The sequence below is a fragment of the Stenella coeruleoalba genome (assembly GCF_951394435.1).
Source record: "Stenella coeruleoalba genome assembly, chromosome: 14".
Classification (NCBI taxonomy): Eukaryota; Metazoa; Chordata; class Mammalia; order Artiodactyla; family Delphinidae; genus Stenella; species Stenella coeruleoalba.
In genome coordinates this window covers 62712036-62739634 of record NC_137160.1, presented here as the reverse complement: position 1 = coordinate 62739634, position 27599 = coordinate 62712036, and the positions used below count along the sequence as shown (strand labels likewise).

The following is a 27599-nucleotide window of genomic DNA, read 5'->3' as shown; positions in this document are numbered from 1 at the left end:
CCGGGGGCGGGGCGCCGGGAGGTGCAGCCCGGAGCGATGGTACGCGCAGCCAACTGTGCTCCGGTTCGCGGCGCGCCGCCCCGCCCCTAGCCACGCTGCCCATTGGGAGCGCGCAGACTGTGTGGGGGCGGGGCCTGGGCGGTGGCGGCGGCGCGCGGGCGCAGCACCCGGAAGTCGGCGGCGGCGGCGGCGGCGGCGGAGGCGGTGAGTACGCGGTGGACTACGGGCGGCGGGTGGCCGGCGGCGTGTGGCCGACTGCGTTCTCCGCGGTGCTCGGGGCTCGGAGTCGGGAAGCGGGTCTCGGGAAGTGGGGCGCGGAGTCGGAAGCGGCCGTACAGCCCGCCCTGCCTCAGTTTCCCCTTCTCGAGGCGGTGAATGCAAATCCAGCGGCCGGTCCGGGGGAGACCAAGCCAACCCCGGCCGAAGGAGCGTTCCTCCCATTCCTGGAAGGCGTCTCCAGTGTCCCCGCCTGGGTGGGGCGTGGGCCCCGCAGGCAGGGCCGGTGTCCCTCGGTGGGGCATACTGGCCGGCCGGGAGCTGCGCGGTCACCGCGGGGCGAGGGTGGGTGGGCTACGCGGCTGACGGCCCCAGAGCCCTGAGTCACGCTGCTCCCTCCCTGCGCCCTGCTGCGGGTGACAGCTGATGTCTCTCCGGGGAGGCAGCAAGTGCCAGGTCATCTGTGCGTCTGGACACGGTCTTCCTGGGGTGGCTCAGTACTCAGACCTTACCCCCAGGGCGTCAGGGGAGGGGACTGGTCAGGGCTGCACGCTGGGCAAGGCCTTGTAGCCTCTGGGCTTTAAGATGCCTTCCCGCCCAGCAGCTACCATGCTCGCCTCTGGGCCACAGATTTGACATGGGCCTTCTGGCCTTGGACCGGTCCCTGAGGCTCAAGCCCCCGTCTGTCCTCCACTGGGCATGTCACATGGTCAGCCAGGCCTGCCGCTGCCATCCTGCTGCGGACCTGCCCACTGATGTTTTGCTGTTGCTGTTTCCATGCGGCAGCTGTGCAGTAATGGTGCTGTATGGGGCGCCTGCAGCTGGTAGTTCTTGGGAATCGCTTTTTGCTGCTTGTTCCTTAGTCTTCTGGGCACCCTTTAACGGCAAGTGTTTGTTGGCCAGATACCGTTCACAGCAAAGAAAACTCAGGCTGAGGGCCAATGGTGTTCCCAAGGTCAGTAAGAGCCAGGGTTGGCCTCTCCTCCTGAGCCCCTCTCCCAAGAACCTTCCTGTGTCGGGTGACCTTTCGTGTGGGGTGGGGCTGCAGGAGGGTGGCTGTGTTGGCAGGTGGACACAGCAGAGCTTCTGTTCCCCCCTCTCCAGGTTCCCAGGGCTCCCAGTGGGTGGAGCATGTTGCCCTGGTGCTCCCACCCCCTTGGACCCCTGACCATTCACTTCAAAAGCATGTGTCCTGCAGTCCTGTGGCTGTGTGTTACTGGTGTGTCTGCAGAATGTAGGCCCCTCAGACCAGGCCACTAGCTGTCAGCTCTGCCCTGCTGCCCAGCCCCTGAGCCGTATTACTGCCTCACGCTTTCTTTGTGTTTTCATTTCTGGGCTGTCACTTTGATCATGTTTACCCTGGGTGTAGTCACATGTGGTGTTGTGGGGACTTATTCCTGTGCTGGCTGCTGCTCTAGAAGGCGCCTCCTAGTCCCACTCGCCTGTCCGTGGATGCTGCTGCTTCTGAGGATGTCAGTAGCCCAGGGCAGGGAGGTAGGCGGGCTGCTACAAATAGGGCCACACTCGTCACTGACAACCCAGATGTGTGAGGACTGGGTCCATCCTTTGGCAACATGTCAGCCGGTGTTGAGGACAGTTTGTTGGTCTGGACCTCAGGGTTTGGTGATGGGCTCTGAGAGAATGAGGTCACCCCTGGACCACTGAGTTCCCTTTTCAGGGTATTGATGAAGCCTTTTTTTTTTTTTCCCTCTCAACTTTTTTTTTTAGGTTGCAGAAATAATGGATACACGCTTAAAAGTAAAGAGGCCAGCCCCCACCTCCTGGTACTCAGGGCGGCTCTGCTGGGTCTTCAGGACCATGCCTACTATAAGTATTTGCTTCCACCCTCTTTCAAGGGGCTGGTGGGAATGCCCCCTTCCTCCCCTATTAACCATGTGAGCTATAGGGGCCGCCCTAAGGCCGGGCTGGCCCCCGCCTTGTGGGGAAGCTGTTCCTGCCAGGAGGGGCCGGGGTGCGGAGCATCCAGAGCTCGCCGTGGCTCACTGTATCCCTCATCTGTGTTGCCCTTTTGAACCTTGAAGGGACAATGATACTTGGTATGAGGCTGAATTAGTGCTCCTAAGACATCTTGAAGATCTCAGGAAAGAGTGTCGCCATAGAAAATGTGTCATGGTGAAATGCTACTTATCAGCCAGATGACAGAGCGTAGATTGTGGAGTTCTAGGTCGTGGGCGGGGAGGAGGGCGTGGTGTTTCGGGGGTGGCGGCCGGCTGCTTGGAATGATTAGGATGGCAGGGCTTTCTCAGCGAAGGCTCCGAACAGCGACAATGTGTTCCCATGTGTTTACCTCCTCTGCTGGCAGCCTGGGGGGACGTCACACGTCACTTGTAAAGAGCAGCTCCTGCTGTCCTGCTCTGCCCTGTGCAGGGTGGGTGGGGTGCCCAGCTCCTCTGCTCAAAGGCAGATGGACAGGCTGGCTAGCCTTGACCGCGTTCCTCCACATGTGTGCGGTGCTGGGCATAAGGAGTGGGGCCGCCAACTCTAGGGCTCCGTCACCCCCTGCCCAGAGCCCTAAGGAACAGCCAGAGGAGACTGATTGCTGGGACGCGGGGCCTCACTGTCCCGCTGGCCCTGGCCCCCTTGTTCCTGCTTGCTCGCACGCGTCCCTGCGTTCCTCGCTGCCTCTGGCCAGCGTGCTCCCCTGTCTGACAGAGGGAAGTGCTCCCCGAGGGCACAGGCCCCCACCCCACCCGGTGGTCACCTGAGTGTGTGGGTCCTTGTGCAGAACTCAGGGCAGCCTGGCCGCTCCATCCTGTTCTGAGGAGCTCTGAGCTGGGACTGGATCCGCCTTGCCCGGTCTCCCGAGAATTGCTCTTCCTGCCTCGCCCCTCAGTGCCCCCCACCCAGAGTAGCAACTCAAAGCCAGCGGGGAAGGAGGGCAGGGTCTGTCCATGTTCTCCTCATGGGCAGCTTTCCAGGTGGATGATCCTGTTTTCCCTACCGGAAGTGTGCAGCGTCCAGCTCCAGGGATGGTGCAGAGTGAGCCCAGCATGCAGCCGCCATCCAGATCAGGGTGTGGACACCGTCACTAGCACCCAGACGTCTCCCTGGCCAGGTGGCCTGCCCTGCTTCTGTACCCACGCATGAGTCTTGCTTCTTCCTTGCCTCGTACAAGCACCGAGTGGTGTGCTCTGATGGGTGGGGTCCCGCTCTGCCCCATGCTGCTCGGGCAGGTGGACACCGCTATGGACAGACAGCCTGGCTTCCAGCTCCAGGCTGTGGACTTCCTCGTCTGTGTCACTTCATGGACACGGGTGCCCCACAGGGTGCCCCACGGGTGCCCTGATCAGTCGGAGTTTTAGAAGCTTCTGTGAAAAGCCAAGAGGGAGACTCACCTTCCAGATACCACAGCATGTGCTGAAGCTCAGGGGCTGAGGGGCCGAGTGGTGGGGTGTCCAGGGCATGGCCCAGGTGGTGGCAGACAGCATGCCCGTCTGCTGGGAAGCATGGGGGTCCGTGGCTCACACCTCCCACATAGGCAGACCCTGGATACATCCTAGAACAAAGCCCAAACGCAACCACGCACGGAAATCAAGAGAAAGGGGCTCTTGCTTTGGGATGAGGAGGGCAAGAGCCATGCAGTACAAGTGGGGGGACTTGCTGTGGAAGGACAGATGGGTTCCAATGGAGGCAGCACAGGCAGAGGGATGGGCCACCCCACCCCAATGCCACCGCACTGTGGGACAGAGGCCCTGGATCCTGGCACGGTGTGCCAGTGGCTGCTGGGGGATGCCAGCAGACCACCTGAGCATCTCCTGCCACTGTGGTGAGGGTGGGGGGAGCAGTGGCGGGTACCCTCGTGCTGGACGCCCCTGCGCCAGACATTGGAGGGAGTCGGCCAGGCATGCTCATCTAAGAGCGTCACCCCCTGCCCAGTGATTCCGCCTCCTGGGTGTCTGCCTGGGAGACAGGAAGGCACCTGTCGGGAAGGTCCTCAGCCTGTTTGTAGAACGTGCGTGCCGGGCCCTGCTGTGTTGCTCTGCATGAGTGGAAGCTGGATGGCAAGAGTGGATAGAAGGCACACGTGCCCTGGGCAGCAGCAGGCAGGTGGGGGACGCCGCTACCCCGGGCGTGGGCGAACTGCACGGCCAGGTGGCAAGAAGACAGGGTGGCGGGGTCCTTGCATGTGATGGAGCATACATCTGTGGAGTACGTGGAGCCATGGGCAGGGGCCTTCCTTCGGGGCCTTGCAGTGAGCACAAAATGACATGCCCCCCAACCCTAGTGGTGACAAAGATGGCTTCTCTCTGCCACCAGGCCCAGGGACCCACTGCCACGCCACGTGGGCACCCCGGGCATTTGTCAGGATGTTCGGCCATCTCACAACCTGCATGCTCCGGTCCCGGGAGGCCCCCTCAAGACTGCTGCCCATGAGGCTTCCCCTCAGCCCAGGCCACCGTCTGGGGTCTTCCTTCCGTGGGGGCCCGTCTGAGGCCTGGCTGCACCCCTGTATGCAAGGCAGTTGTAAGGCAGCCCCCCAGTGAGATACACATGGGCACAGTGATTCCAGGACTGTGTCCAGGACGGAGCCGGTTGCCCCACTGTGAGCTTTCCTGGGGGCTGCTCGCACCTGGGGAGGGTCAGCAGGGATGCTCAGGGGCACGCTGGCTTCCGAGCATTTCCATGACATGGCTGGAGCAGCTCGTTTGTGTGCCAGGGGTGCAGATGGGCAGGTCCAATGCCCGGGGCATCCTGAGAGCATGTACAGGGGTCAGGAGACCCCACGTGTGCCCACACTATCACCCCGAGTGCAGCCAGCAGGCACCCCCATCCCCCAGAGCCCCCGTGTGGCCTCTGGCACCACCTGAACTCTTGGTGAGAGAGGAGCCTGCCCAGGATGTGCCTGACCTGGGAAGTGGGTCCCCATCTGTCCCTCCCCTGCCCCGTGGCACTGGGGCCTGGCCTCCTCCAGGTCAGTGTGTCACCTGCCCCATCGGGTGGGGGCCCTGCCCGCCTGGCCTGGGTCCCCCACTGCCATCCTGCTTGCCATGGGGCCAAGCGAGGGGGAGGGAGGGAGCCCCCTCACCTGCAGAGGGCAGGCGTGTGGCATCCGACTGCCATCCGCACACCTGGCAGGGTGTGCGCGTCACCTTAGCGGCCTCCACACCCGTTGGGCCGGCACTGCTTCCTGTATCACTTGAAGCCGCAGGCTTTGCCCACCTCCAGGCGGCGTCCTCCCTGTGGTCGCTGAGGCCCGTGGGTGAAACTCCTCATCAGGCCCCAGGACCTTCCTGCCCACCTCTGCCTCTGCCTCTGCCTCTGCCTCTGGCCACCCGGCCCTCATGGCGGCCCCAGCAGCCAAAGAGCTCTGACGGCGTGTGGACACCCCGGGCTCCAGGTGGAGACAGGAGGGGCGGGGATGGCATTAGAAAGCCGGCGTGCTTCTGCCCCGGTCAACCCCCCTTCCTCGGCACCTGCCAGCCCAGGTGCTCTTCAGGGTGACTTCCTCCTGACAGGCTTAGGTGTCACCTGGTGAGGAGGAGCGCTGAGTTTACCTGGAGCAGTGGGACCTGTTGAACTGCTCCCCCCACCTCACCTTCCCACTCCATGGCCTTGGAAGCCTTGGGAGCGGAGGGGAGCGTTTCCCAGCAGCGGAGCGCCCCAGGCAGGATACCCCAGTTAGTGCCCCGCTGCAGTGCAGTGGTGGGACAGCAGTGGTGTGTCCGGGGCTTGCTCTCGGAGCCCCGAAAGTCACAGGGGTGTCAGGGAGGATTCGCCAGGCCCCGAAGAGGGTGTTGGAGTTCGGCCTGGGTGGGGGCAGGATGGGAGAAGGGCCCTGCACCCACAGGACCTGCGAAGGAGGGTGGTGGGGGTGGTGGGAGTGAAGCGGGAAGGGGAGGGGCCAGTTGGCAGCGGGCCTGGCTCGAGTGGGGGGTGAGGGATTGGAGAGAAAGGCAGTTCCTGATGGTCTCCTCCCCAGGGGCTGGCTTTCCTCTGGTCCTTCCCTCCCAATGACCGCGTCTTCACTCTTCACTGAGGCCGCAGCCCTGGGTTCCGTGCCCACACTTCTGGCAGCAAGCTGCCCGGAGACCTCTCGGCAGCCTTCCTCTGACCACGGAGCCCTTCTTGCCACCACCTTCTGGAGGGCTTGTCTGCCACCCACCTGGGCCAGCTAGGGTGGCAGGGTGCTGCAGCCGAGTTGGGGGGCTCTGCATCTGGCCTGTGAGCAGCAGTGGCCGGCGACCTCACCCAGTGCCAGTCATGCAGCCTGGGCTGGGCGTGGGGGGGATGGCAGGCATGCTGGCCTCCTTTGATGGCCCAGAGTAGTGTGTTCCTGGTGAGGCAGCCCCCTGTCCTGGAGGGGCCGGGGTAGGTGGGATCTCAGCAGGGCTTCTCCCATTGACCTCGGCCAGCCTGGTTGCCACAGATGACACCTTGCCTGGAGCATCCTTGTGTCTGGGAGAGACCAGCCCCCTCAGGGTGGAGGACCTGTGTCTTCTGTGCTGGACTCCGGTCACGTGGCAGGTGCTGGGAGCCCCGCCAGCTACACGGGACGGGTGGGATAACCCGGCCCTGTGACGCCCAGGGTGCTTCCCATCACCCTGCACTGCGTTCTGGGTGGTTCTCATTCTCTGTGCCTAATCTGCACCAACATTGCCTGCCAAGTTTTAAGTCGTACTTCCTGGGGCTTCTGTTTCTAAAGGGTCTTTCTGGTGCTGGGTGGACCCCCCGTTTACTCTTTATCATGTCCTTTCCCTGCAGATATTCCTGAGCTCCTTTCTCCTGCACTCAGTGGCTGGTTTTTGGGACGTGTGGGGACTGCTGCTGGTTCTTGCTGTGGTGCTTTGTTTTATGTGGTTCTTTCTATTGTACTGCTTTTTGTTCTCGAAATTATTTGTGAGACTTCTCGGAAGTCTGTGATGAAGAGGAAAACTTTGGTTTGCCTGGTGCCCAGGGGCACTGCCAGTGCAAGCACCCATCAGACCAAGTCCCTGGACCCCCGGTGTGGCCTAGCTCTGCACATGGAGCTTCTCATGGACCACCCCCACTTCTGTGCGCCTCCCCTGCGGTCCTGGTGTGGCTGTGGATACAACCCCCCCACCCTAGGTCCCTGTCCTGGGGCGGCTCTGGGCCGTGTCTTCTGTCTCCCTCACCCCTGAGGCCACCAGAGCCCGGTTTGCCCCATGGGCCAGTGCCCTGAGGCAGGAGCCGCTGCTGTACTCTGCTCTCTTTCCTCTCTGGGTTCCTGTGTTCTCTGAGATGTTGGCTAAATCCTGCACCACCTTGTCAGCTCTTGGTTGCTTTTAATATTTTTCACCTTCTTTCAAGCGTTTGAAGTTGCTTTTACCAGGGAGGTTGCTCCCAACAGTCTGCCTACTAGTATTGGGATCATCAGGCACTCCTGGGATGATGGCCACCAGTGGACACTACCAGGCCGCCCTGGCGGGAACCCAGCCTGTTCCCATCACCTTGGGGAACCCTTCTGCACAGGGCCCTTCGGCATCAGCACTGCATGTGGCCCAGCATCCCTGGTGGGGGGGCAGCGGCTGGCAGCCCATCTCACATGGTGCATGTCCCCTAGCGCCCCAGGCTGCTGGAGATGGTGCTTGTCACAGCGGCAGCGCCTCAGCTGCACAGCCACAAAAATTGGTCCTCTGAGGCTGTCACCACATCTGTGCCTGGAGGAACACAGGGCTGAATCCTGGGGGTCCCTCCAGGGCCCGTGGGGGCTGACAGGGAAAATAGTGGGGTGAACCCTGACCCTGCCACCCGCGCCAGCCAGACCAGTGAGCACGAGTGAGAGGAGGGTGGGATGCCCGAAGGCCTTGTGCACTGGGCAGCTACTGCATGGCTCTGAGCCACGGTTGTGTCTGTGGTGCTGGCCTTGGGCTCCAGCCCCTCCTCGGCTTCTCTTTGCATGGTGGCCAGAGCCACCACGCCCGCCCACCCACCATGCGATGCTGGCATGGCTTTGAAGCCGGGGTCAGTGTGGTGGGAACATCCTCCTGTGAATCCCAAGGTGGGAAGTGTTCCATTTCAGACCCCAGAACCAGAAGCAATTGCCAACAATCCAGGGCCAACGAGGTCACAGGCGTCAGGGGAATGTCTGACCAGTGCCCAGGAGCGTGTTTACAGGGATGGGCGAGTGTCAGGGCAGCCGACACGCGGTCTCCTCGTCCAGCGAGGGTCTGGGTGTTGTGAGCCTGTTCCATTTGGGCAAGGGAGCTTTGCAGGTTTGGGAGGCAATTCTGTCGTCTGCCATTTACTCAACTCATTTTTCCTTCTCCCGCAGACCTCGTTACCCCGTGTGAGCCAAGCCACCCCTTGGGGACCCATGTGCATCATCTTCTTTAAGTTCGATCCTCGCCCCGTTTCCAAAAATGCGTACAGGTAACCCCCTCGTGCTGCGTCTGCTATCCTGCTCGGCCTTGGGAACACGCCATACTCAGTGCCTGTTTGGGCTCCATGTGCGGGGTCGGGGGCAGAGGCCAGGCCCTGGGACACACTGCCCGGGCCCTGCCCTGCCCTCTCCCACAGTGGCCACTCAGTGTGGGCAGGGACCCTGGGTCGATGTGCAGAGATGCTAAGACTGAGCCGCTGAAGGTGGCCATGTGGGCAGGATGGGGGAATGACGTGGGTACAGCACAGCCCTGCACCTCTGACTGGGGATCAGGTGGCAACAGAACAGTGGCAGGGAGCGAGACCTGGCTTGTGGGGCTGGAGCCTGTGGCCAGTGAGCAGTCTGGGTGGTGAGGGCAGAGTGCAGGGGGTGGGTCAGGGAAGCTGGGGGACCAGCTGGAGGAGGCAGGCGGCTGAGGCCAGGGAGGGGCCACACGGTCTGGTTTCCTCTCCTCCCCATGACCCCTGGCTCTGGACGGCGCCCCTCCATTCCCCGGCACCCTGGTGGGAATCCACCGACATTTATCCACATGGAGAATGAGGCTGGGATGTGACCCTCAATCACAGATGAGCCACTAGTGCGACTGCTTAAGAAGTTTACATCATCTCAAGATCTGGAACGTTTCAACTGGCTTCTGGGATTCCGTGCTACCTGATGTGTGGCTGAAGTAACTCATTCCAGACTGGGGAATGGGGAGAAAGGGGTGCCCAGTGTCCCCTTCCTGCAGGGGAGTGCGCAGCAGGGCCATGCTGGGGGCCGGGAGTTGGCCCTGAACAGCCCCCGACAGAGCATGCCGTGTGAGTCGGGGTACAGCCAGGGGACAGAACCCTGGAGCAGTGATTCGAGCAGGGAATGTCTAACTCGTGGAAATATAAACTGTTGTGAGATCGGGGTGCCCGAGGCAGAGCCTGTCCTTCATCCTTGGGCTGAGACCCAGACCTTGTTGGGGGCACAGCCGTGGCATACCGGGCGGCCGGGAGCTCTCTGGGCACTTGCTGGAAGTCTGCCCGCTCTGCTCACGCTGGCTGCTGTCGGGCGTTTGTTGCTGGGGAAGCCGCACCCAGAGCCTGGGAGAGAAGCCTCTCCCCCTGCAGCGTCCCTCCAGCGCCCTCTGCTGACAGAACTGGACCTGCAGCCACTGCAGAGCCCCCAGGAAGGGCGGGAGTGGGGCTGAGGCAACAGGTGGATGGATCACTGGCGCTGTCGCCTCCTGCGCTGAGAGTGGCACTCCTTCCTCCTGACAAGTGAGGACACGCGGCCTGATGGCCACCGAGTCCATGGCTGCCTTGGTTCTTACTCACGGATTCAGCCAAGCCCTGAGGTCACCCCTGTTCTCCTGGGAGGGAGAAGGAACGGAAGGGACGGGGAGGGGAGCCTGCGTCCTGCCACGACCTGCCTCTGACAGCTCCAGGGCTGGGACTCAGTCTCAGCATTGATCTCAAATGTTGTCCTAGCCTGATGGCGCTGGAGGTTGAGAGGGACTTCTGGCTCCGGGGTGGGCAGCTCTCACGTGTGATGTGGGACTAGGATGGGAGGAGTGGGGGTGGGGCTGCTGTGGGAGGGACACTGCAGCAGGGCCGTGAGGAGAGCCTGGTGAGCTGACCCTGGGCCCATCGGAGACCAAGGAGGGGCCCCCAGCTCCTGGAGTGGGGGGGGCAGGCTCAGAGCCAGGAGGCCTGGATGTCCTCACCTGGGCTCCCTCCCACCTAAGCTGTCACTGCCCTGGCTGGCAATGCAGCAGCTTCTACCCCCACCCCAGTGCCCATCACTGAGTTCACTGCCGGCCCCCCACCCAGTGATGTCAGGAGAAGATTTGTACTTTGTGTGTGTTTGTGGTTAAGCATACATGACATAAATTTACCTTTTTTTTTTTTTTTTTGGCTGTTCGCGGGCCTCTCACTGCTGTGGCCTCTCCCGTTGCGGAGCACAGGCTCCGGACTTGCAGCCTCAGCGGCCATGGCTCACGGGCCCAGCTGCTCCGCGGCACATGGGATCTTCCTGGACTGGGGCACGAACCCGTGTCCCCTGCATCGGCTGGCAGACTCTCAACCACTGCGCCACCAGGGAAGCCCAAATTTACCATTTTTAATCGCAGGGCTCAGCGGCATTAAGCATTCACACTGTCATGTAACCGTCACCAGAACTTCCTCATCTTCCCAAACTGACACTCTGTCCTCAACAAACACTGACTCCCATCCCCCTCCCCAGCCCCTGGCACCCACCCTCCTTCTTTTTGTCTCTATGACCTTGGCTCTTCTAAGTCCCTCATGGAAGTAGCATCATATGTTTTCTTTTTGTGTCTGGCTTTTTTTCACTCAACATAATGTCCTCAAGGTTCATCCACATTGTAACATGTGTCAGGATTTCCTTCCTTTTTAAGGCTGAATAATGTTCCTTTGTGTGGATGGACTACGTTTTGCGTCGGCGTCCATCCTGTCAGCGGACACCTGTACTGTTCCCGCTTCTCGGCTGCTGTGGACATTAGTGTACAAGTACCTGTCCCAGCCCTCCTTTCAGTCCTTTTGGGTATATACCCAGAATCAGAAAATCCTGGATCACACGGAACCGCCAAGTTGATTTCCTCGTGTGTCTTCTGATGGCTGTGCCAGAGGCTCCCTACAGCGTTGGTCCGTGTCCTCATGTTGGGTGGTGGAGTGGGTCTTTGTGGCGCTTCGTCGTCATGCATCATTGAGACTAGGTCCTCTCCCCACAGCCGGAAAGGCCAAGACCCAGGGCCGCCGTCCACTTGGACACCGCTGCCCACAAAGCCTGTCCGGGGCCTGGGACCCACACAGTCCCCTGCTCCGGCACCTTCGACATCACACCTGTTTTCACCTGTGTTTGTGAGCTAAGGTCGCCCGTGTCAGGAATGCTCCAGGGTCAGCTGATTGCAGAGGACTCTTCCATCTGGGTCTGTGGCCATCCCTGCCGTGTGTAAGCATTGATCTACACAGATCACCTCTGCCCTGAAGGACAGAGTGGGACATCCTCACTCTGATCCTGTGGGCGGTGCCGCTCCTGGCTTTGTCCTTTCCAGTCTCACGGGAACCTGTTTTCTGGCCTCCCTAGAATTAGTTCCTGAAAGATGAGGCCAGCCCTGCCAGCCCCACCGTGCCTGTGGGGTTCTTGAAGCCTCTCTCCCCTCCTCGGGCTGCAGCCGATTTAGAGCGTGTGTCCTGTGGGCTATTCAGCCAAGTGCCCTCGTGGGTGTGGGAAGGGAGGGGAGACAGCCCAGTGTGGCCGGGAGTACATGTGAACTGCCTCTGCAGAGCAGCTCCAGGCCTGATGTTGGGCTGGGCCGTGACTGTCATGGACCCCTCATCTGCACCCCACCCCCATGTCACCAGCCCACTGCCCTCCATATTGGGGTGCCCATCCCTCCAGACGTGGCAGCCCTCCCCCATCATATCCCACTGCCATGTCCCCCCAGACACTGCCCAGCATGATCCTCCAGGCGCCCTTGGGTTTGACCTGCCTTCCAGGCTGCATACCTGCCCACCCACAGGTGCTGCGCCCTCCTGGGGTCGCCCCTGGGAGGTCCCGGCCTCTGCACCGCACCCCCCATCACACCTGAGGTTGCCCAGCACTTGGAACCTCCATATTTTGCCGACACGATGAAAGTTCCAAATCAGGGGACCCCGAGTTCATGGAATGGGGATGTCCTGGGTGGGCCTGACTTCATCGGGGTGGCCTGCAGAGGGACCAGCCCCTCCTCAGGGAGTAAGCTGCTGCCCTTGGAGGGGCCCGTGGCCAGAGCTTGAGGGCAGCCTCCAGGAGGCGAGTGACCTCGGCGGCGCACGGCAGGCGAGACCAGGGCCCCCAGTCACATGGCTTCAAGAAACTGACCCCTGCAACAGCGGAGACGCCGCCGACCAGCACCTGTGTCACCCCGGGGCTGAGCACCTGGCCGAGATGATGGGTGGGCGTTGCTTTAAGCTGCTGCATTTGTGTAGATGTTTGGCTGCATAGAAGACCAGCATACTCCCGTCAGTATGGTGCTGTCATGGCTGTCACGTCACCACCCTCTTTGTCAAAATGTCATTTAGACCCACAGGTTGATGCTTTTACTGGCTCCACCTGGAGGGACTGCTGGGTCAGCTGTTGCCCTTTGGGGTGGCTTCCATGGAGGTCGTCACTACTGGACACTTCACTGGACCCTGGCCTGTGCACCCATCACTGCTGCCAAACTCCCCCCGGCGGTGTGCAGACCCCTCCCCTGACTGTGCCCAGACCCACCCCTCAAATGGTGACAGACCCTTTCCATGACTGTGCCCAGTGGGACTCGGAAGTGAGGAGTGAGGGGCTTCCTCTCGCTTGGAGCTGCCACGTGGTACCATCATGCCCACCAGCAGTTCGGCTAAACAGTGACTCTGATGAAAGCAACCCAGCGCTTCAGGCTCCTAGCGATTAGCAAACATCTCGCTTCTTGTCTACAAATGGGCAGTTGGAGTAAGAGGACAGAGGCACTGCTCTTTCGCTTTGTTCTTTTCCCTAAGTTTTCCTTTCTGGAGTCTTCACAAGAATGGGAACCAGAAGCCACGGCACCGGCCTGGTTCGGGCTCAGCCTCCCGTCCCCTGCGACTGCAGGGGTCAGGCGAGCGGGCAGGTGAGGGGCGCTGGGCACCTGAAGGAGGACGCTTGATCCTGGCACAGGAGCCACTGCACCCTCTGGGGGGCCCAGGCCCCGCAGCCAAGTCTCCCCATGCGGGGAGGGGGGGCATTGCGCTGTCCTTCTCCTGACTGCTGGTTAGTCAGCTTCTGCCAGGATGGGTCCCGGACTGGGTCCCAGGGGGACAGGGCAGACATGGCAAGGGGCCATGGGGTCCAGGTCAGGGCCTGGCAGCTGGAGCTGCAGAGGATCCTTCTGTGAGCGGCTGCAGCTTGTGTCAGGGACAGTGAACCCCCCGCCCCCTGCACCTGAACCTGGCGCAGCCCTAGAGCCAGCTGTGTGGAGGGACAGCCAGGTCACAGGCTAGACAGGCATCCTGAGGGTGGTGAGGCTTCCAGGGTGGTCCCTGGCAGTGCCAGCGCCTGTGGCCGAGGTGACGTGGGAGGCACAAGTGGGGGGTGACACGTGCACACAGGTGAGAGACTTCCAGGGCCCTGGGGTGCCAGCACTGGTTTTGCCTTCAACTTTGTGAGTGTCTTTGTTAATTCACATTTTACCACAAGCCGATATTCATGAAATCAATGAGTCGATGCAAACAGTACTTCTGAAGACTTCTGAGGATCTGACCCCTGACTCAGCGAACTTGGTTTCAGACCCACTGTGGCCCCAGGTGCCGTGCCCGCCTGCGGTGCTTGGAGGGTCCTTCGGTGGCCACTCTTAGACCCCGGGGTCTTCGGGACCCTGTGGGGTGACCCTGCCCACTCAGTCGCCGTCTGTGTTCATAGTTATTTTAAATGGCAGAGCTGACCGAAAACTTCGTTTTCTTACCTCAAAACCAGGGCCCTGAAAACATCGATGTTTTTGCTAATTGCCAAAGAAATACTTGTTTGATTCATAATACAAAACACTAGTGAAACACAGAAAAGTCCTCACTCGCTCCCTCCCAAAGACACCCCAAAGCGCGGGATGGAGCAGCCCTTGGAGTCCCTGAGCGCTGGTGGGAGGCTTACAGGGTGTCCCTCAGGGGAGGGACCGAAAGGCAGGAAGACACGCCCGCCCAGCGCCCTGTTCGGGGTGGCAGAGCCAGCAGGGCTGAGCCGGCAGCCACCCATCTCCTCCTCCCAGTGGGTTCCCGTCCTCTCTGGGACTTGCCCAGGTTGCTGCCTACCAAGGTGCTTTGTCTTGGTAACGAGAGGAAACACGTGACTCTTCCACATTCACGCGAGACCCTCAGCCGTGCTCTCTCCTCAGGCTCATCCTGGCCGCCAACAGGGACGAGTTCTACCACCGGCCTTCCAGGGCTGCAGACTTCTGGGGGAACAACAACGAGGTCCTCAGTGGTGAGTGTCCCCGCTGTCCACCCAGCACTGTCCACTCAGCTTCACGTGCCCGGATCCCCGGGGGAAGCAGCTGGAAGGTGGGGGTTGTATTTGGATCCACCATCCGCTGCGGTTGGTCTCGTGTGAGGCATGATTTCAGACCGGTCACCTCGGAGCATCATGGTTATGCGTGCACGCGTGTATGTGTACATGCATGTGTATGTGCATGTGATTCTGTTAGACACATGCACCCCTTGCCCCAGGGAGAGTGGCCTGAGTTTGGGGAGCAGAGGCCCGGCTGGCAGGGCTGGGGGAGCCGATGGGGAGCCCATGGGGTGGAGTGGAGGTGACCGCACCCTGCCTGCCCTGCTGGTGGCTTCCGCGGGCCCCTTGGAGGGAGCAGCTCCTATTCCTGCAGGCAGGGGCCACTCGGAGGACGTGCAGACAGTGTCGGCCGGGCCAGGGACCCTCTGCCTGCGGAGCCTGGAAGCTCGTCTGGAGCATCCACGAAGGCCTCCAGTGTGGACTGGGGTCGGGCAGTGGTGCTGCGTGGGAGGAGGATGGGAGTGGGGAGACCAAAGTGGGGGTCTGAAAGGAGGTGGGGAGAGCTGTGAGCGGGGCCCTCAGGGTGGGAGTGCAGGAGGGTGGGAGTGCAGGAGGATGAGGCTGGGTCTCGGCCTCACCAGAAGCTGCTCAGGAGACCTTGGATACCTGCTTGCTCGGGAGTGCGGGGTGGGGCTGGCGGGGAGGCCCCCGCTGCCTGAGCTCTGGCCACAGCGGTCATGTGTGTGGGGACTTCAGCCAGGCTGGCCATGGCTCCCCCAGAGGTCCAGTGGCAGGCCTGCTGGGCCACGGGAGGGGGTCCTAGGGGAGCCTGTGGGCATGGCCAGGACCATCCTGGGCTAGGACGGAACAAAGGGATCGTGGGGAGAGGGCAGGCCGTGTGTGTCACTGCTGCAGGGCACGCATGGGAGGCTGAAGTGGGGGCTGCTCAGGACGGGTGAGGTGAAGGGTGAGGAGCTGATCCTTCGGGAGAGAGGCAGGAGGCACTGCTGGGGCACTTTGTCGATGAAGACATGGAGGCTCAGACGAAGGGTGAGCCTGCCTGGGCCCCTGGGCTGTCCTGGCCCCTGGGCTCCACGCTTCCTGCCCTGGTCAGTGCCCATCCCGCTGGGGAGCCCCAGCCACTCAAGTCCTTCACCCTTTGCAGTGGTTTGGAGGCGGCCCCTGGCGCGTTGATACGCGTCCTGCCAAGCGGGAGGGTGGCCCTGCTGCACCGCAGTGCTGGGTGGGCCCGTGGCCACCACGCCTGGCTCAGGCCTGGGAGACCCCAAGGTCCACCCCCTCCCTCTGTCTGGCGTCGCCCAGCGTGCACAGAATTGTAGCAGCAGCGTCAGCATTGCTGGGGACTTGTTAGGCGTTCAGGAACCTCTGGGTTCTGTTTCTTCAAGTCCTCCGTCTCCTGCTGTCTCTCCTCAGCCCCCCCCAATCACACGTGTGTCAGTTTATCTGAAGTGATCAGTGCCCTTCGGTTATGCTTGGTTCACTTAAAAGCCCTCTGTTGTCCCTGCTCCTTTTTAGGTGGTTTCTATCACCATATCCTTTACTCACGTTCACCAACCTTTTCTTCTTTAGTGTCTAACCTGCTTCTAATCCCATTCTGCATATTTTTCATCTCACACACTGTAGTTTTTATCTCCAGAAATTCCACCGTGGTATCTTCCTTGTCTGGACTGTGTTGTTTGGCCAGATGTGGAAGCTTCATTCACTTTCTAGTTGTTGGTTTGTCAGAGGCCTCTGTGCTCTGGATGTGGATCCTTTGCTGGATAATTGTGTCACTGTCTCATTTTCTTCATGATGTCCTTTGGTGAGCAGAATATTTTATTTTAATGAAGTGCTGTTTATCTTCTGTTTTGTGACTTGTTCTTTTTGTGTTTTACCCACAAAGTCTTTGCCTATCGTGAGGTCGTAAAGATATTTTCCTCTGTGTGCTTCTGGAAGCCTCCTGATTTGGGTTTATGCTTAGGTCTGTGATGTATCTCAAATTAAACTTTGCGTGCGGTGCAAAGCAGGGACTGAGCCACGCCCACCTCTCCGGCTGTCCCCACAGCACCAACCAGTGGGCCTCCTCTGGCCTGTGCATGACTACGGCAAACTGGCTGAAAGTCAGTTGATCACATCCGTGTGGGGCCGTTGTGGACTCTTGTGTCCCACTGACATGGCTCGGGTGCTGCAGCCTCTGAGCAAGTCTGGGAACCAGCTGAGGTGAGCCCTGTGGCTTTGCTGCTTGTTGGGACTGCTGTGGACGTCCTGAACTTCAGGGCCAGCTTATGAATTTCTATAAACACCAGCCCACAGGGTCTTCACTGGGATCATGTCACCCTCTTGGTCATTTGGGGAGAACTGTCATCCTTTTTCTGTTTTGTTTTATTATTTTTTTATTGAAGTACAATTGATTTACAAGTTTGTCTTAATTTCTGCTGTTCAGCACAGTGATTCAGTTATACATACATATGTGTATATTCTTTTCCATTATGGTTCATTATAGGATATTGAATATAGTTCCCTGTGCTGTACGGTAGGACCTTGTTGTTTATCCATCCTATATGTAATAGTTTGTATCTGCTAATCCCAAACTCCCACTCCATCCCTCCCCTCCCCCACCCCTGGCATCCACAAGTCTGTTCTCTATGTCTAATGAGTCTGTTTCATAGATATGTTCATTTGTGTCATATTTCAGATGACACATACAAGTGATATCATATTATATTTGTCTTTCTCTTTCTGACTTATTTTACTTAGTACAATAATTTCCATCCATGTTGCTGCAAATGACATTATTTTATTGTTTTTTTTATAGCTGAGTAATATTCCATTGTATATATGTACTACATCTTCTTTATCCATTCATCTGTCAGTGGACATTTAGGTTGTTTCTATGTCGTGGCCATTGTGAATAGTGCTGCTATGAACATTGGGGTGCATATATCTTTTTGAATTAGTTTTCTCTGGGTATACGCCTAGGAGTGTGATTGCAGGATCATATGGTAGCTCTATTTTTAGTTTTTTCAGGAACCTCCATACTGTTCTTCACGGTGGCTTCACCAATTTACATTCCCACCAACAGTGTAGGAGGCTCCCTTTTCTCCATACTCTGGGAGAACTGTCCTCTTAACCATGTGAGCTTCCCGGGCAAGGAACAAGACTCTTCCTTTAACTAGGTCTGCCTGACGTCCATCCCTCAGCACACACGTCTTTCCTGTAACATTTTCCTAAGTGTTTTGAAAATCTTTCAGTGCTGTTGTAAATGATTAATTGAATTTTCATTTTCCAGTTCTTGCCAAGTATTCACTTACTCCAGTAGGTTTTTTTTGTAGATCCTTTTGGATCTTCTTCACATACGATCCTATCTTGTACAAATAAGGACAGTTTTGCTTCTTTCAGATCTTTGCAGCTTTTAGTTCTTCTACTATTATAACTTATTACTGTTATAATAATAATATGTTAATGACTTAGCTATTTTCACTCCAGTTGTCAAGTGAAATGCCCCTCTGGCCTGGGAAGACACTCTCCTGGGGCTGTAGTGGCTTTGCTGGCCCTGCGGCGGGGCCCACGGTTATGGAGGGTTGCAGCCTGCGGGGCTCCTAGTGAAGGGCCTGCCAAGGGCTGGGTCCTGCCTAGGGAAGACAGCCAGTGTCCCTATACCTGATCGGGATGCGGGGCTGGGGCCTGGCGCGATTTCTGCAATGGAGCTGGTGCTGTGCCCCCAGCCTGATGCCCACCCAGGCACCAGGATGTGTTGTGCAGGGGCCGGGGGTTCCCAGGGGCATCAGGTGTTGTCCCGAGAGAGGGTCTCTCCCACATACCCATGGTCCCCAGGGGCTGCCTCAGACTGCGGTGTTCCAGCCCCCGTTTCACCACAAGGGCTGCTGGGCTGGTGGTGACACTGTTGTTGCCGCAGGGCTGGACATGGAGGAAGGCAAGGAAGGCGGCACGTGGCTGGGCATCAACACACGGGGCAAGCTGGCGGCACTTACCAACTACCTGCAGCCACGGCTGGACCGGGACGCCCGGGGCCGAGGTACGGGGCGGGGGGCGGGGCTTCCTGGGCACCTGGAGGGATGGGAGGAGTGACGAAAGGAGGGGCCCTGAAGCCCCCTGGCTGGCAACGCCGGGAGCCACCCTCGGCCTGGCCATATGGCTCCCACTTGTGGCCATGGCATGGCTCCCGACTGCCGTGTTGTCACTGCCCATCTGGTGGACATATACTGTCCCCACTGAAGACGTTTCCCCTCGTGCTGGACTTCCACGTCAGGGCACAACAGGAAAAATTTTCAAAATCAGAGTTCTTGGTGCCGACCTCCTTGGCTGCCGGGTCGCTGAGGTGTGGCCGTCCCGTGGGGGACCGTCAGTCTCCCCAGGAGAGGGGCTCAGTCCTACCGCCCCGGCCATGGGTGTGTGTCCCCTGATGCAGGTGAACTCGTGGCTCAGTTTCTGACCTCAGACATGGATAGCTTGTCCTACCTGAAGAAGGTCTCCGCAGAGGGCCACCTGTACAACGGCTTCAACCTCATAGCGGCCGACCTAAGGTGGGTCTACCAGCTGGGGACGCAGCCCCCAGGCGCCGCACAGGGCCGGGTTGCAGGCTTGGCAGGCAGCGGGAGCCGGGGCATCTGTGGCAGCCTCTCTGGGGACATTACACCTGGTGGGCTCAGGGAGCGTCCCAAGGGCCGAGCCCCTCCCAGATCCACTGTCCTGGGGACTCAGGGATCCAAGCTGGGGCAGTGTGAGGGCCACCAGCTCCTGCTGTGGGAGCTGGAGTAGGGCCGGGGGTGCACGCGGGCCAGATCGGCCCCTCCGTCTCGTCTCCTCCCCGCTTCTGTGGCTGAGGAGCCCGTTTTTGAGCCATACCTCACTTGCCCTGTGGTCTGGTGGCAGAGGTGCCCCGGTGGAGAAGGCGGTGCAGGCACAGCTGGGTACAGAGACCCCGGGCCCCATGGTGGTCGGGCACTGCCGAGTGCTGGGCAGAGTGGGTGGCAAGGCTCACGTCGGGTTCTGCAAGGGGCTCGGCAGACGGCTCCTGGGGCAATGACGCTGTCCATGCCACCCATGGGCCCTGTCGCCAGAGGATATGGTGGCCGGGAGCTTTCTCCGCCCGGGGTGGGGCAGACCAGCTGGGAGCAGGGCAGGAGCAGGGGCAGAGGGGCCTGTCCTAGAGGCGGGAGGAGCAGGTCCCCCAGGGAGGTGCAGGCCCTCGAGTCTAGGGCGCCTGCGCTGGCTGTGAGATTCAGGAGTCAGGTTGCTGGGACTCTGCAGGAGGCTGGGGCCACGTGGGGAAGTGGCAGTTGGGGTGTGGCCAGGCCCATGTTGGCACACACAGAGATGCTGGGCAGGGTGGGGGGCAGATAGCTCAGCAACAGCGGTGCCTGCACGGATGGTGCCACCCGAATGCTGGGGCCCGGGCTGTGGGGCTTGCCAGGCAGCGAGGGTTGGGGACGCCCTGTGGCTCCTGTCTGACCCTGTCTCCCCTCTGGTCCGCAGCACAGAGAAGGGAGATGTCATTTGCTACTATGGAAACCGGGGGGAGCGTGAGCCTGTTGCCCTGGCACCAGGTGAGGCTGCTCTGGCGGGTGGCACAGGGTGGGGCTGCTCCTGTGGGGACCCCAGTACTTTCAGGGACCGGGTCCCTGCTGATTTCCCTCCTGGTGCTGTTTTTCGGCCGTTCGTGTACCTTGTGCCCAGTAGTGGCCATGGCCTCACCCGGTCCACATGAGGCTGCACACAGGTTAGGTTGCCTTCCCCCTGTACCGAGTCCCTGGCTGTCTGGAGAGAATTGGAAGCTAAAAGGCACAAAAGGACGCAGAGACCTTCCCCCGCAATTCTGTGGCCTTTGTGGAAGCATCTGGAAACCACCCCATGATGCCCTCAACTGTGACTAGAGATGCTTCTTTTCTGCTAAATTGCTGCTTAGAAGGAATTCTTTTGAACTCCATCCTATTTCATCCCTGAGCCAGCCGCGCCTGATCCATGTCCCTTAAAAAAATAAACAACAGCTCCATTGAGACATAACCGCGTGTCATACAGTTCACTCATTAGAGTGTGCCTTCAGGTGTTTTACTCTATCTACAAAGTGGTGCAACCATCACCAAAATCTAACTCCAGAACATTTTCATCACCTCACCAAGAAACCACACCCACTGGCACTGTCCCCGGCCCCTAGAAACCACTAGTCTCCTTTCTGTCTCTGTGGATTTGCCTATCCTGCACATTTTACATAAACAGATGCAGACAATATGTGGCCTTTTGTGTCTGGTTTCTTTCCCTTTGTGTAATGTTTTCAAGGTTCATCCATGCTGTAGCGTGAGTGAGGGCTCCATTCCTTTTTATGGCTGAATAATATTCCATCGTGTGGATTTTCTGCCTTTTGTTTATCCATCATCCACTGAAGGACACTTGGTTGTATCCACCTTTTGGCTATTGTGGAAAATGCTGCTGTGAACGTTTGTTATGTTTTTGTGGGGAAACGTTTTCATTTCTCTTGTGTGTGGACCTAGGAGTGGAGTTGCTGGATCATAAGGTAACCATTTAACCTTTTGAGGAATTGCCAGACTGTTTTCCAAAGCAGCTGTACCATTTTATTTTCCCAGCAGCAACTTATGAGGTTCCAGTCTCTCCCCATCCTCGCCAAGACTTGTCACTGTCTGACTTTTTGATCGCAGCTGTTCTGGGGTATGGTGCGGTCTCACTGTGGCCTTGATTTGCATTTCCCTGATGGTTAATGACGTTGAGCAGCTTTTCATGTGCTTGTTGGTCATTTGTGTATCTTGTTTGGAGAAACGTCTATTCAAGTCCTATGCTTGTTTTTAAATTGGGTTGTCTTTTTGTTATTGAATTGTAAGAATTGTTTTATATATTCTAAATACAAGTCTCTCATCAGTTACATGATTTGCAAATATTTTCTCCCATCCTGTGGGTTTTTCCCCTTTCTCGTTGGTCTCTTTTGAAGTACATCATTTTAAATTTTGATGAAGTCCAGTTTTATGGGGGTTTTTTGTTGTTGCTCATGCTTTTGGTGTCACATCTAGGAAGTCATTTCCTAATCTGAGGTTGTGTAGCTTTTCCCCTATTTGGTTTTAGCTCTCATGTTCAGGTCTTTGAGACGTTTTCAATGGACTCTTGTGTGTGGTGCGCAGTGGGGGTCCTGCTCTGTTCTTTGCATGTGGCTGCCAGGTGCCTGATGGATACAGTGTGGTGATGCCGTGGCTGGCGGTGTGACTATGGGCCCCACAGTGCCAAGTGGCAGTAGTCGTGTCAGAGTTGGCCCAGAGTCCGGTAGCAGCAGAGGGTAGTGGCTCTCTGTCCTTGGTGCATCTTTTCAGGCCGCATGGCTCTGGGTTGGCTGCCCCTGCTGCCTCTTTTGAGAAGAGGCTCTGGGGGCCTTTCCACCTTGAGACTGGGACTCTTCTTGAGAACTTGTCCTGAGAAACTTGCTCTAAGCCCCTACAGCGCCCCCAGCCAGGGACCTGGCCTACGCCTCGGGCCGGCCAAGGTCAGCGGGCTCCCTGACCCCGGCTGACCCCGGTGGGCTGCCTCCTGGCCTCAGGCTGTGGTGCTCCCAGCCTTGACCTTCTCAGGTGGACCCCCATGTCGGGCTCCCCCACTTATGGACGGACCTTCCTCTGCTGTTGATTCTGATCACCCACCCCCAAGGCCTGGCGAGTTCCTGGACGCATGTAGAGAAGGGGCGGGTGGGTGGAGTTCCAGCCAGAGTCCCCCCCACCTCCCACGCTGGCTGAGCCAACCCCTCCTGCAGGGACCTACGGGCTAAGCAACGCGCTGCTGGAGACGCCCTGGAGGAAGCTGTGCTTCGGAAAGCGGCTCTTCCTGGAGGCCGTGGAGCGGGCCCAGGCGCTCCCCAAGGACGCCCTGGCCGCCCAGCTTCTGGACGTGCTCAACAACGAAGAGGCGTGAGTGCTGTGCCACACACACACACACACACACACACACACACACGCCCCCCCCCCCCCCCCCCAGCTCTGAGAGGTGGCTACTGTCCTTCCACAGGGCCTGCACGGCTCTGACCGGACAGAGCCCATGAGCTCGTGTCCCTGGGCCTTGGGAAGCTCCTGGTGGCCCCAGCACAGGGACTGGCCCCCACAATGGAGCCCTGAGTTAAAGGCTAGATGGAGGTTCGAGGCCTTGACCTGGAAAGTGCCCGGAACAACCCTTGTGGTTCCCCCAGCCCCTCTCTGAGGCTGGTGGGCTCCTCAGGCGCTGCAGGGCTGTGGCTGAGCGTTGGCGGGGATAGGTTTGGGGCGGCCAGTGGTGACTCCTCCTCTGTCCTTCAGGCAGCTGCCAGACCCAGCCATTGAGGACCAGGGCAGGGAGTACGTGCAGCCCATACTTAGCAAGTACGCAGCTGTGTGTGTGCGCTGCCCGGACTACGGCACCAGGTACGACGGATGGGCCGCTGGTGCGCCCTCCTGTCCCTGGAGGAGCCCATCTTCCCCAGCTCCTCCCCACCTCCACCCTGTCTAGAAGCCATTGCAGGTGTCTGGGCAGTCCCCGGTGGTGGTGCTGGGAGCCCTGGGGGTTCTGAGCAGGGAGGTGCCTGGTCAGCCCAGGGCCTACCCTGCTGAGAGTGGTGGGCGATCAGGGCTCATGCTGCAGAGTGTGGGCAGGGCGGCCTGGGGGTGTTTCAGAGGGGAGGTGATAGGACTTGTGGGCAGGGGCCTGCAGGACCTGCGGCTCAAGGCCCTGATGCCTCACAGGGGACCCTCTGCTCGCCGAGACAGAGGCTGCTGCTCTTTGTGACCCATCTCGAGCCAGGCCAGTGCCCAGCAAGGCCCCTCGCACCTCTGGTCTGATCCATTTGGGGCTCTGACTGGCGTGCAGGGGTCCAGGGGCAGCGGGCTGAACGCAGGCCCCATGCTCTCTTTCAGAACCAACACGGTCATCCTTGTGGATGCAGATGGGCACGTGACCTTCACAGAGCGAAGCATGCTGGGCACGGACCCCTCTTGCTGGGAGACCAGCACCCACGAGTTCAGGCTGCAGAGCTAACCCCCACCCGGGTGTGGCCGGGGCTCCCGGGAGGCCCTGTCACAGGTACTGCCTGTGACTCGGCCAGCGTCCCCCAGGGCCAGAGCCCTCTGATGTGTGTGAACTGTTTGCATCCCCATGTCAAGCTCGGGGTCCAGCCTTATGACAGAGGCCCATGGCCAGGTGTACGGCAGGCCCAGGTGTGCTGTGCCTCCCCCGGCCCATGCACAGAAGCTCACACAAGGCACACGTGACACCCATCATGCATGCGCGCACACGTTACAGGCAGTAGACGTGTACACACGTGCTCAGACACACACACGCTCCAGGCATGCAGCCTCCATGCGAGCCAGACACGCAGAGCTGTGCCTCTCAACACCCACACGTGCTTCTGGCCAGTGAGTCTTGCTGTGATCCTAACAACAAGAGTGGATGTCTGTTTCAAAGCGGCCCCTCCTCTCCTGGGCGTAGCCAGTTCCTGACCACCAGCCCTGCTCTTGGAGAGGACACAGGCCACATTTGAATGAGGAAAACCTCCTCCATAGCAGAGGCACAGGCCGCTGGGTGGGTCCGGTGGTTCTGTGGGTGCCGAGGGGTCCTGTGCATGGAGCTATCCTGTGAGGGAGCATCCATATGCAATGGGCCGCCTCAGCAGGCTCTCAGGCCTCCACCTGTGCAGGGGGATCATGGGTTCCGGGCAGGCCCATCTCAGGGAGGGGACACAGTTGCCCCTGCCATTTCCCTTCTCCTAGGGAGTTAAACTTCATAATAAGACTCTGTACTTAAATGTGAGACGCTGATAATAAAACTCTGAGGCCGTGGTGAGCCAGTGCATTCCAGGCCCTTGACTCTGTGACAGGATGACCAGAGCTGCTGTCCGGGAGCCCCCAGGAGCTCCTGGGGCCCAGACCCCGGTGCAGGGCTCTTCCACATTTCCCTTTTGCTCATGGCCTCCTGAGCACTGTGACGGAAGCCAGGAGTTCATCCGGGTGCAGGTGGGAGCCCTGGGGAGCCGTGCACACGGGCTGGACCGTGGAGGCCAGGGGATGGCAGGAAGGGCTGGGCTTCAGGTAACAGAGCAGGTGGAGTCTGTCCTACCCCAGGGCCCTTGTTTTGGGCAAGCACCTGGAGCTCCTGTCCCCAGCTGGGGCCGGGCATTCGGGGGTCCTGTGTCCAATGCTGACACTCAGGCTTCCCTCCGCCTCGGCGGTCGACCCAACTTGGTCTTCTCAGTGCAGTGACAGCTCGGGTGGGCTGTAGACCTTGATTGGGCCCAACCTGCCTCTCCATCCCTTCTCCCTTCCTGCTCACCACCCCACAGCCAGGCATGAAGGGGCTCCCAGTATGATGCAGCCTGTGCCCCCCACCCACGTGTCCAGCTGAGCCATGGCTAGCCAGGCTCCCAGCCCCGGCACTGCCAACACCCTCTGTCTGCTTTAGCAGGCCACCCCGCACCATGGAATGGACCAGGTCCCCACACCAGCGCCTGCCCTGGCCAGGCAGGTCTGCCCTCGTGGGGCGCTGCTGGACTGGGTACAAAGCCATCTGAAGAGCCTTTCAGATGTTTGCCGCTGCCCCAGGGACGGGCCTGCACAGGAAAAGCTTCCCCACACTTGTCATGGTCCCCTCTGCCCCTGCCTGCCCTGGGCTCCCTGGCAGCTTGGAGCCCCTGAGGAAGGGGCAGCCCAAGACTTGTTTCTATTGTTATGGGCTGAGTTGTGTGCCCTCTAAAAGATATGTTGGGCCCCAGCAACCAATACCTCAGAATGTGATCTTGTTAGGGTCTTTCCACAGGTAATCAATCAAATGGGATCGTTAGGGTGGCCCTAATCCAATATGAGTGGTATCCTTATAAAAAGGGGGAAACGTGGACACAGGGACAGACAGGCACCCAGGCAGACGTCTGTGAAGACTGGAGCTGGGCTGCCTCACGCCAAGGAACCCCAGAAGCTGGGAGAGAGGCCGGGACACGTCCTCCCCTGGAGCCCTCAGAGGGAGCAGGGCCCCGTGACACCCTGCTCTCAGACGTCCAGCCTCCAGAACTGTGAGAATAAATTTCTGTTGTTTAAGCCCCTCACTTGTCGTACTTTGTTATGGCAGCCGAAGCAAGATTAAAAAATTGTGACCTTGCTTTACACACAAGGAAACTGAGGCTTGGGGAGACACAGTAACAGCCCCTCAGTCCCCAGGTGGGTGGGGAGGCAGAGCCACGAGGCCAGGAGGGAAGAGGATGAGGGCGAGGTGGTCCTCAGGGTCCTGCCACACCTGGCTCACCCTGCTGCCTGGCACCCCTGCCTTCGCCTCACTTGCCCTGGCTCTTGCCACTGCTCCTGCTCCAGGGCCTTTGCTCTCGCTGTCCCCTCTGCCTGAAGGGCTCCTTCCCCAGACACCCAAACCGCACTCCCCCTCGTGTCCCACAGGTCTTTGCTGAAGTCCCGGGCAGTCGACCTGTCTAAGGCGGTCTTCCCTCCCTTGGTCCCTGCTCTGCATTGCTCTGTAACAGAAAGCGCTGTCTGATGTGCTGTGCACTTTGATTGACCGTTTCTTCTGTGTCTTCCTGTCGGAACAAGAGCTCCAGGAAGTCGGGACCTTTCCTCTCTTGTCTACCCCTGTATCCTGATGCCCAGGCCAGGTAGATGTTAGAGCTGAGGATGACAGTGCTGGCCCTTCCCAGGCCCCATTGGCTCAGGCCAGTGTCTGGAAGTGAGGTCGGTGCTGTAGGTGGGTTTGGGACCCTGGGAAGCTGTCTCCTAGAATTGCTTTTGACATGCCCAGAAAGGCCTCTGTACTTGTCACCAGATGCATCTGATCCCTGAGTCCCCAACATGGGTCTCTTCTCCTGGGCAGAGACTCTGCCCCTTCCCAGATGAGCTGCTTCTGTTCTCCGGCTCCAGGATAGCCAAGCGGAGGTGTGCAGGCACAGAGGCTGGAGGCGTGGAGCTGAGCGAGGCAGAGGCATGTCTACGAGCACACATGGCCAGCCTAGGGACACAGGAGACCTTGGGTCTAATCCCATGCGGGCCTGGGCTCCTGGCCTTCTGCCCACAGAGACCGCCCCCCCATCCCCCCATCATCCCATCTTTTGGTCTCATCTGCCAGCAGATGGCATCATCCACGCTCTCCAGAGGGAAAGGTTTCCTCCCCCAGCATGGGCTGGAGTTCCAACTTCCAGGTGTTGATCTTTGTGACTCCAAGGCTGGAGCCAGGTGGGGATGGTGGGGAGGTCCCGTGGTAAGGTCCTTGTCCATCACCCAGTTGGTGCCAGGCCGAGTGGAAGTTGGCTGTAGTGTGCAGGGCTGTTTCAGGTCTGACTGGGGTAGGCAGGGTCCCCACCTCACCAAGCAACAAAGCGTGGCGAGGTGGCTAGTTGGAGGGTGGTGTGCTGAGGGTTCCCATGGGCTCTGACTGCACTGGACAAAGTCAGCAGCTGGCTGAGTCCAGGAGCCAGACCCTTACAGGGCTCGGTGTCCACTGGGGTTCCTGGTGCTGTCCCCTGGCGCAGCCTGACAAGCAGAGGGGCAGGCAGGGAGGGAAGGGCCTGGGTATGCCTCCAGCTTAGTCACCTGCAGCACCCCTGCCCCACTTTTTTGTAGGAAATGATTTCAACTTGCCACAAACTTGAAAAAAATAGAACAAAGAATCCAATATCCTTTGCACAATTCCTCCCGACTGTAACTTTACCTAACCACAGTAAACTGTATTACAACCATGAAATTAGCATCGACCTTTTCTGAATTTTACCAACTGTCCTGCTAATAACCCTTGTCTGAGTTCAGACCCCTCATCCCACTTAGTTGTCTCTCCTTCAGTCCAAGACAGCTCCTCAGTCTATCTTTGACTTGAACAATCCTGACACTTTCTGAAAAGCACTGGCCCGTTTTTTGGGTAGAAGGGCCCTCCTATGGGTTTGCTGGATCTTTCTTCACGATTACATTCAGGTTTTGCCTTTGGGGCTTTAATGTGGATATATGTCCCTCTCAGGAAGCCGTCCATACGTCCCTTTACTGGTGCTTTTCTCATTTTTAATCGAGGCATCATTAACACACAAAGC

General features: G+C 59.1%; 1 protein-coding gene across 4 annotated transcripts; it reads left to right on the top strand.

The window, feature by feature from the left end:
- The first annotated feature begins 185 nt into the window (after nt 1-185).
- TANGO2 (transport and golgi organization 2 homolog) lies at nt 186-25616 on the top strand. Of its 4 annotated transcripts, none has more exons than XM_079942284.1 (9): nt 186-204; nt 8471-8568; nt 14439-14527; nt 18468-18587; nt 18981-19095; nt 20048-20118; nt 22320-22473; nt 22855-22959; nt 23449-25616. In XM_079942284.1, exons 2-9 carry the CDS (start codon nt 8513-8515, stop codon nt 23567-23569), a joined length of 831 nt encoding a protein of 276 aa, XP_079798410.1. In that variant the 5' UTR covers nt 186-204; nt 8471-8512; the 3' UTR covers nt 23570-25616. The 4 variants fall into 4 exon arrangements, with proteins under 4 accessions (XP_079798410.1, XP_079798409.1, XP_079798408.1 ...); XM_079942283.1 differs by lacking the exons at nt 186-204; nt 8471-8568 and adding exons at nt 8612-11205; nt 11292-11512; XM_079942281.1 differs by lacking the exons at nt 186-204; nt 8471-8568 and adding exons at nt 11492-11512; nt 12625-13184.
- Nucleotides 25617-27599: the final 1983 nt, after the last annotated feature.

Excerpts from the sequence above, each read along its gene's own strand:
- TANGO2 (XM_079942281.1), top strand. The coding sequence starts at position 12,952 with ATGAAAGCAACCCAGCGCTTCAGGCTCCTAGCGATTAGCAAACATCTC. Across the intron at positions 19,096-20,047 it reads CTCATAGCGGCCGACCTAAG|CACAGAGAAGGGAGATGTCA; the intron begins GTGGGTCTACCA and ends TCTGGTCCGCAG. Across the intron at positions 22,960-23,448 it reads TGCCCGGACTACGGCACCAG|AACCAACACGGTCATCCTTG; the intron begins GTACGACGGATG and ends GCTCTCTTTCAG.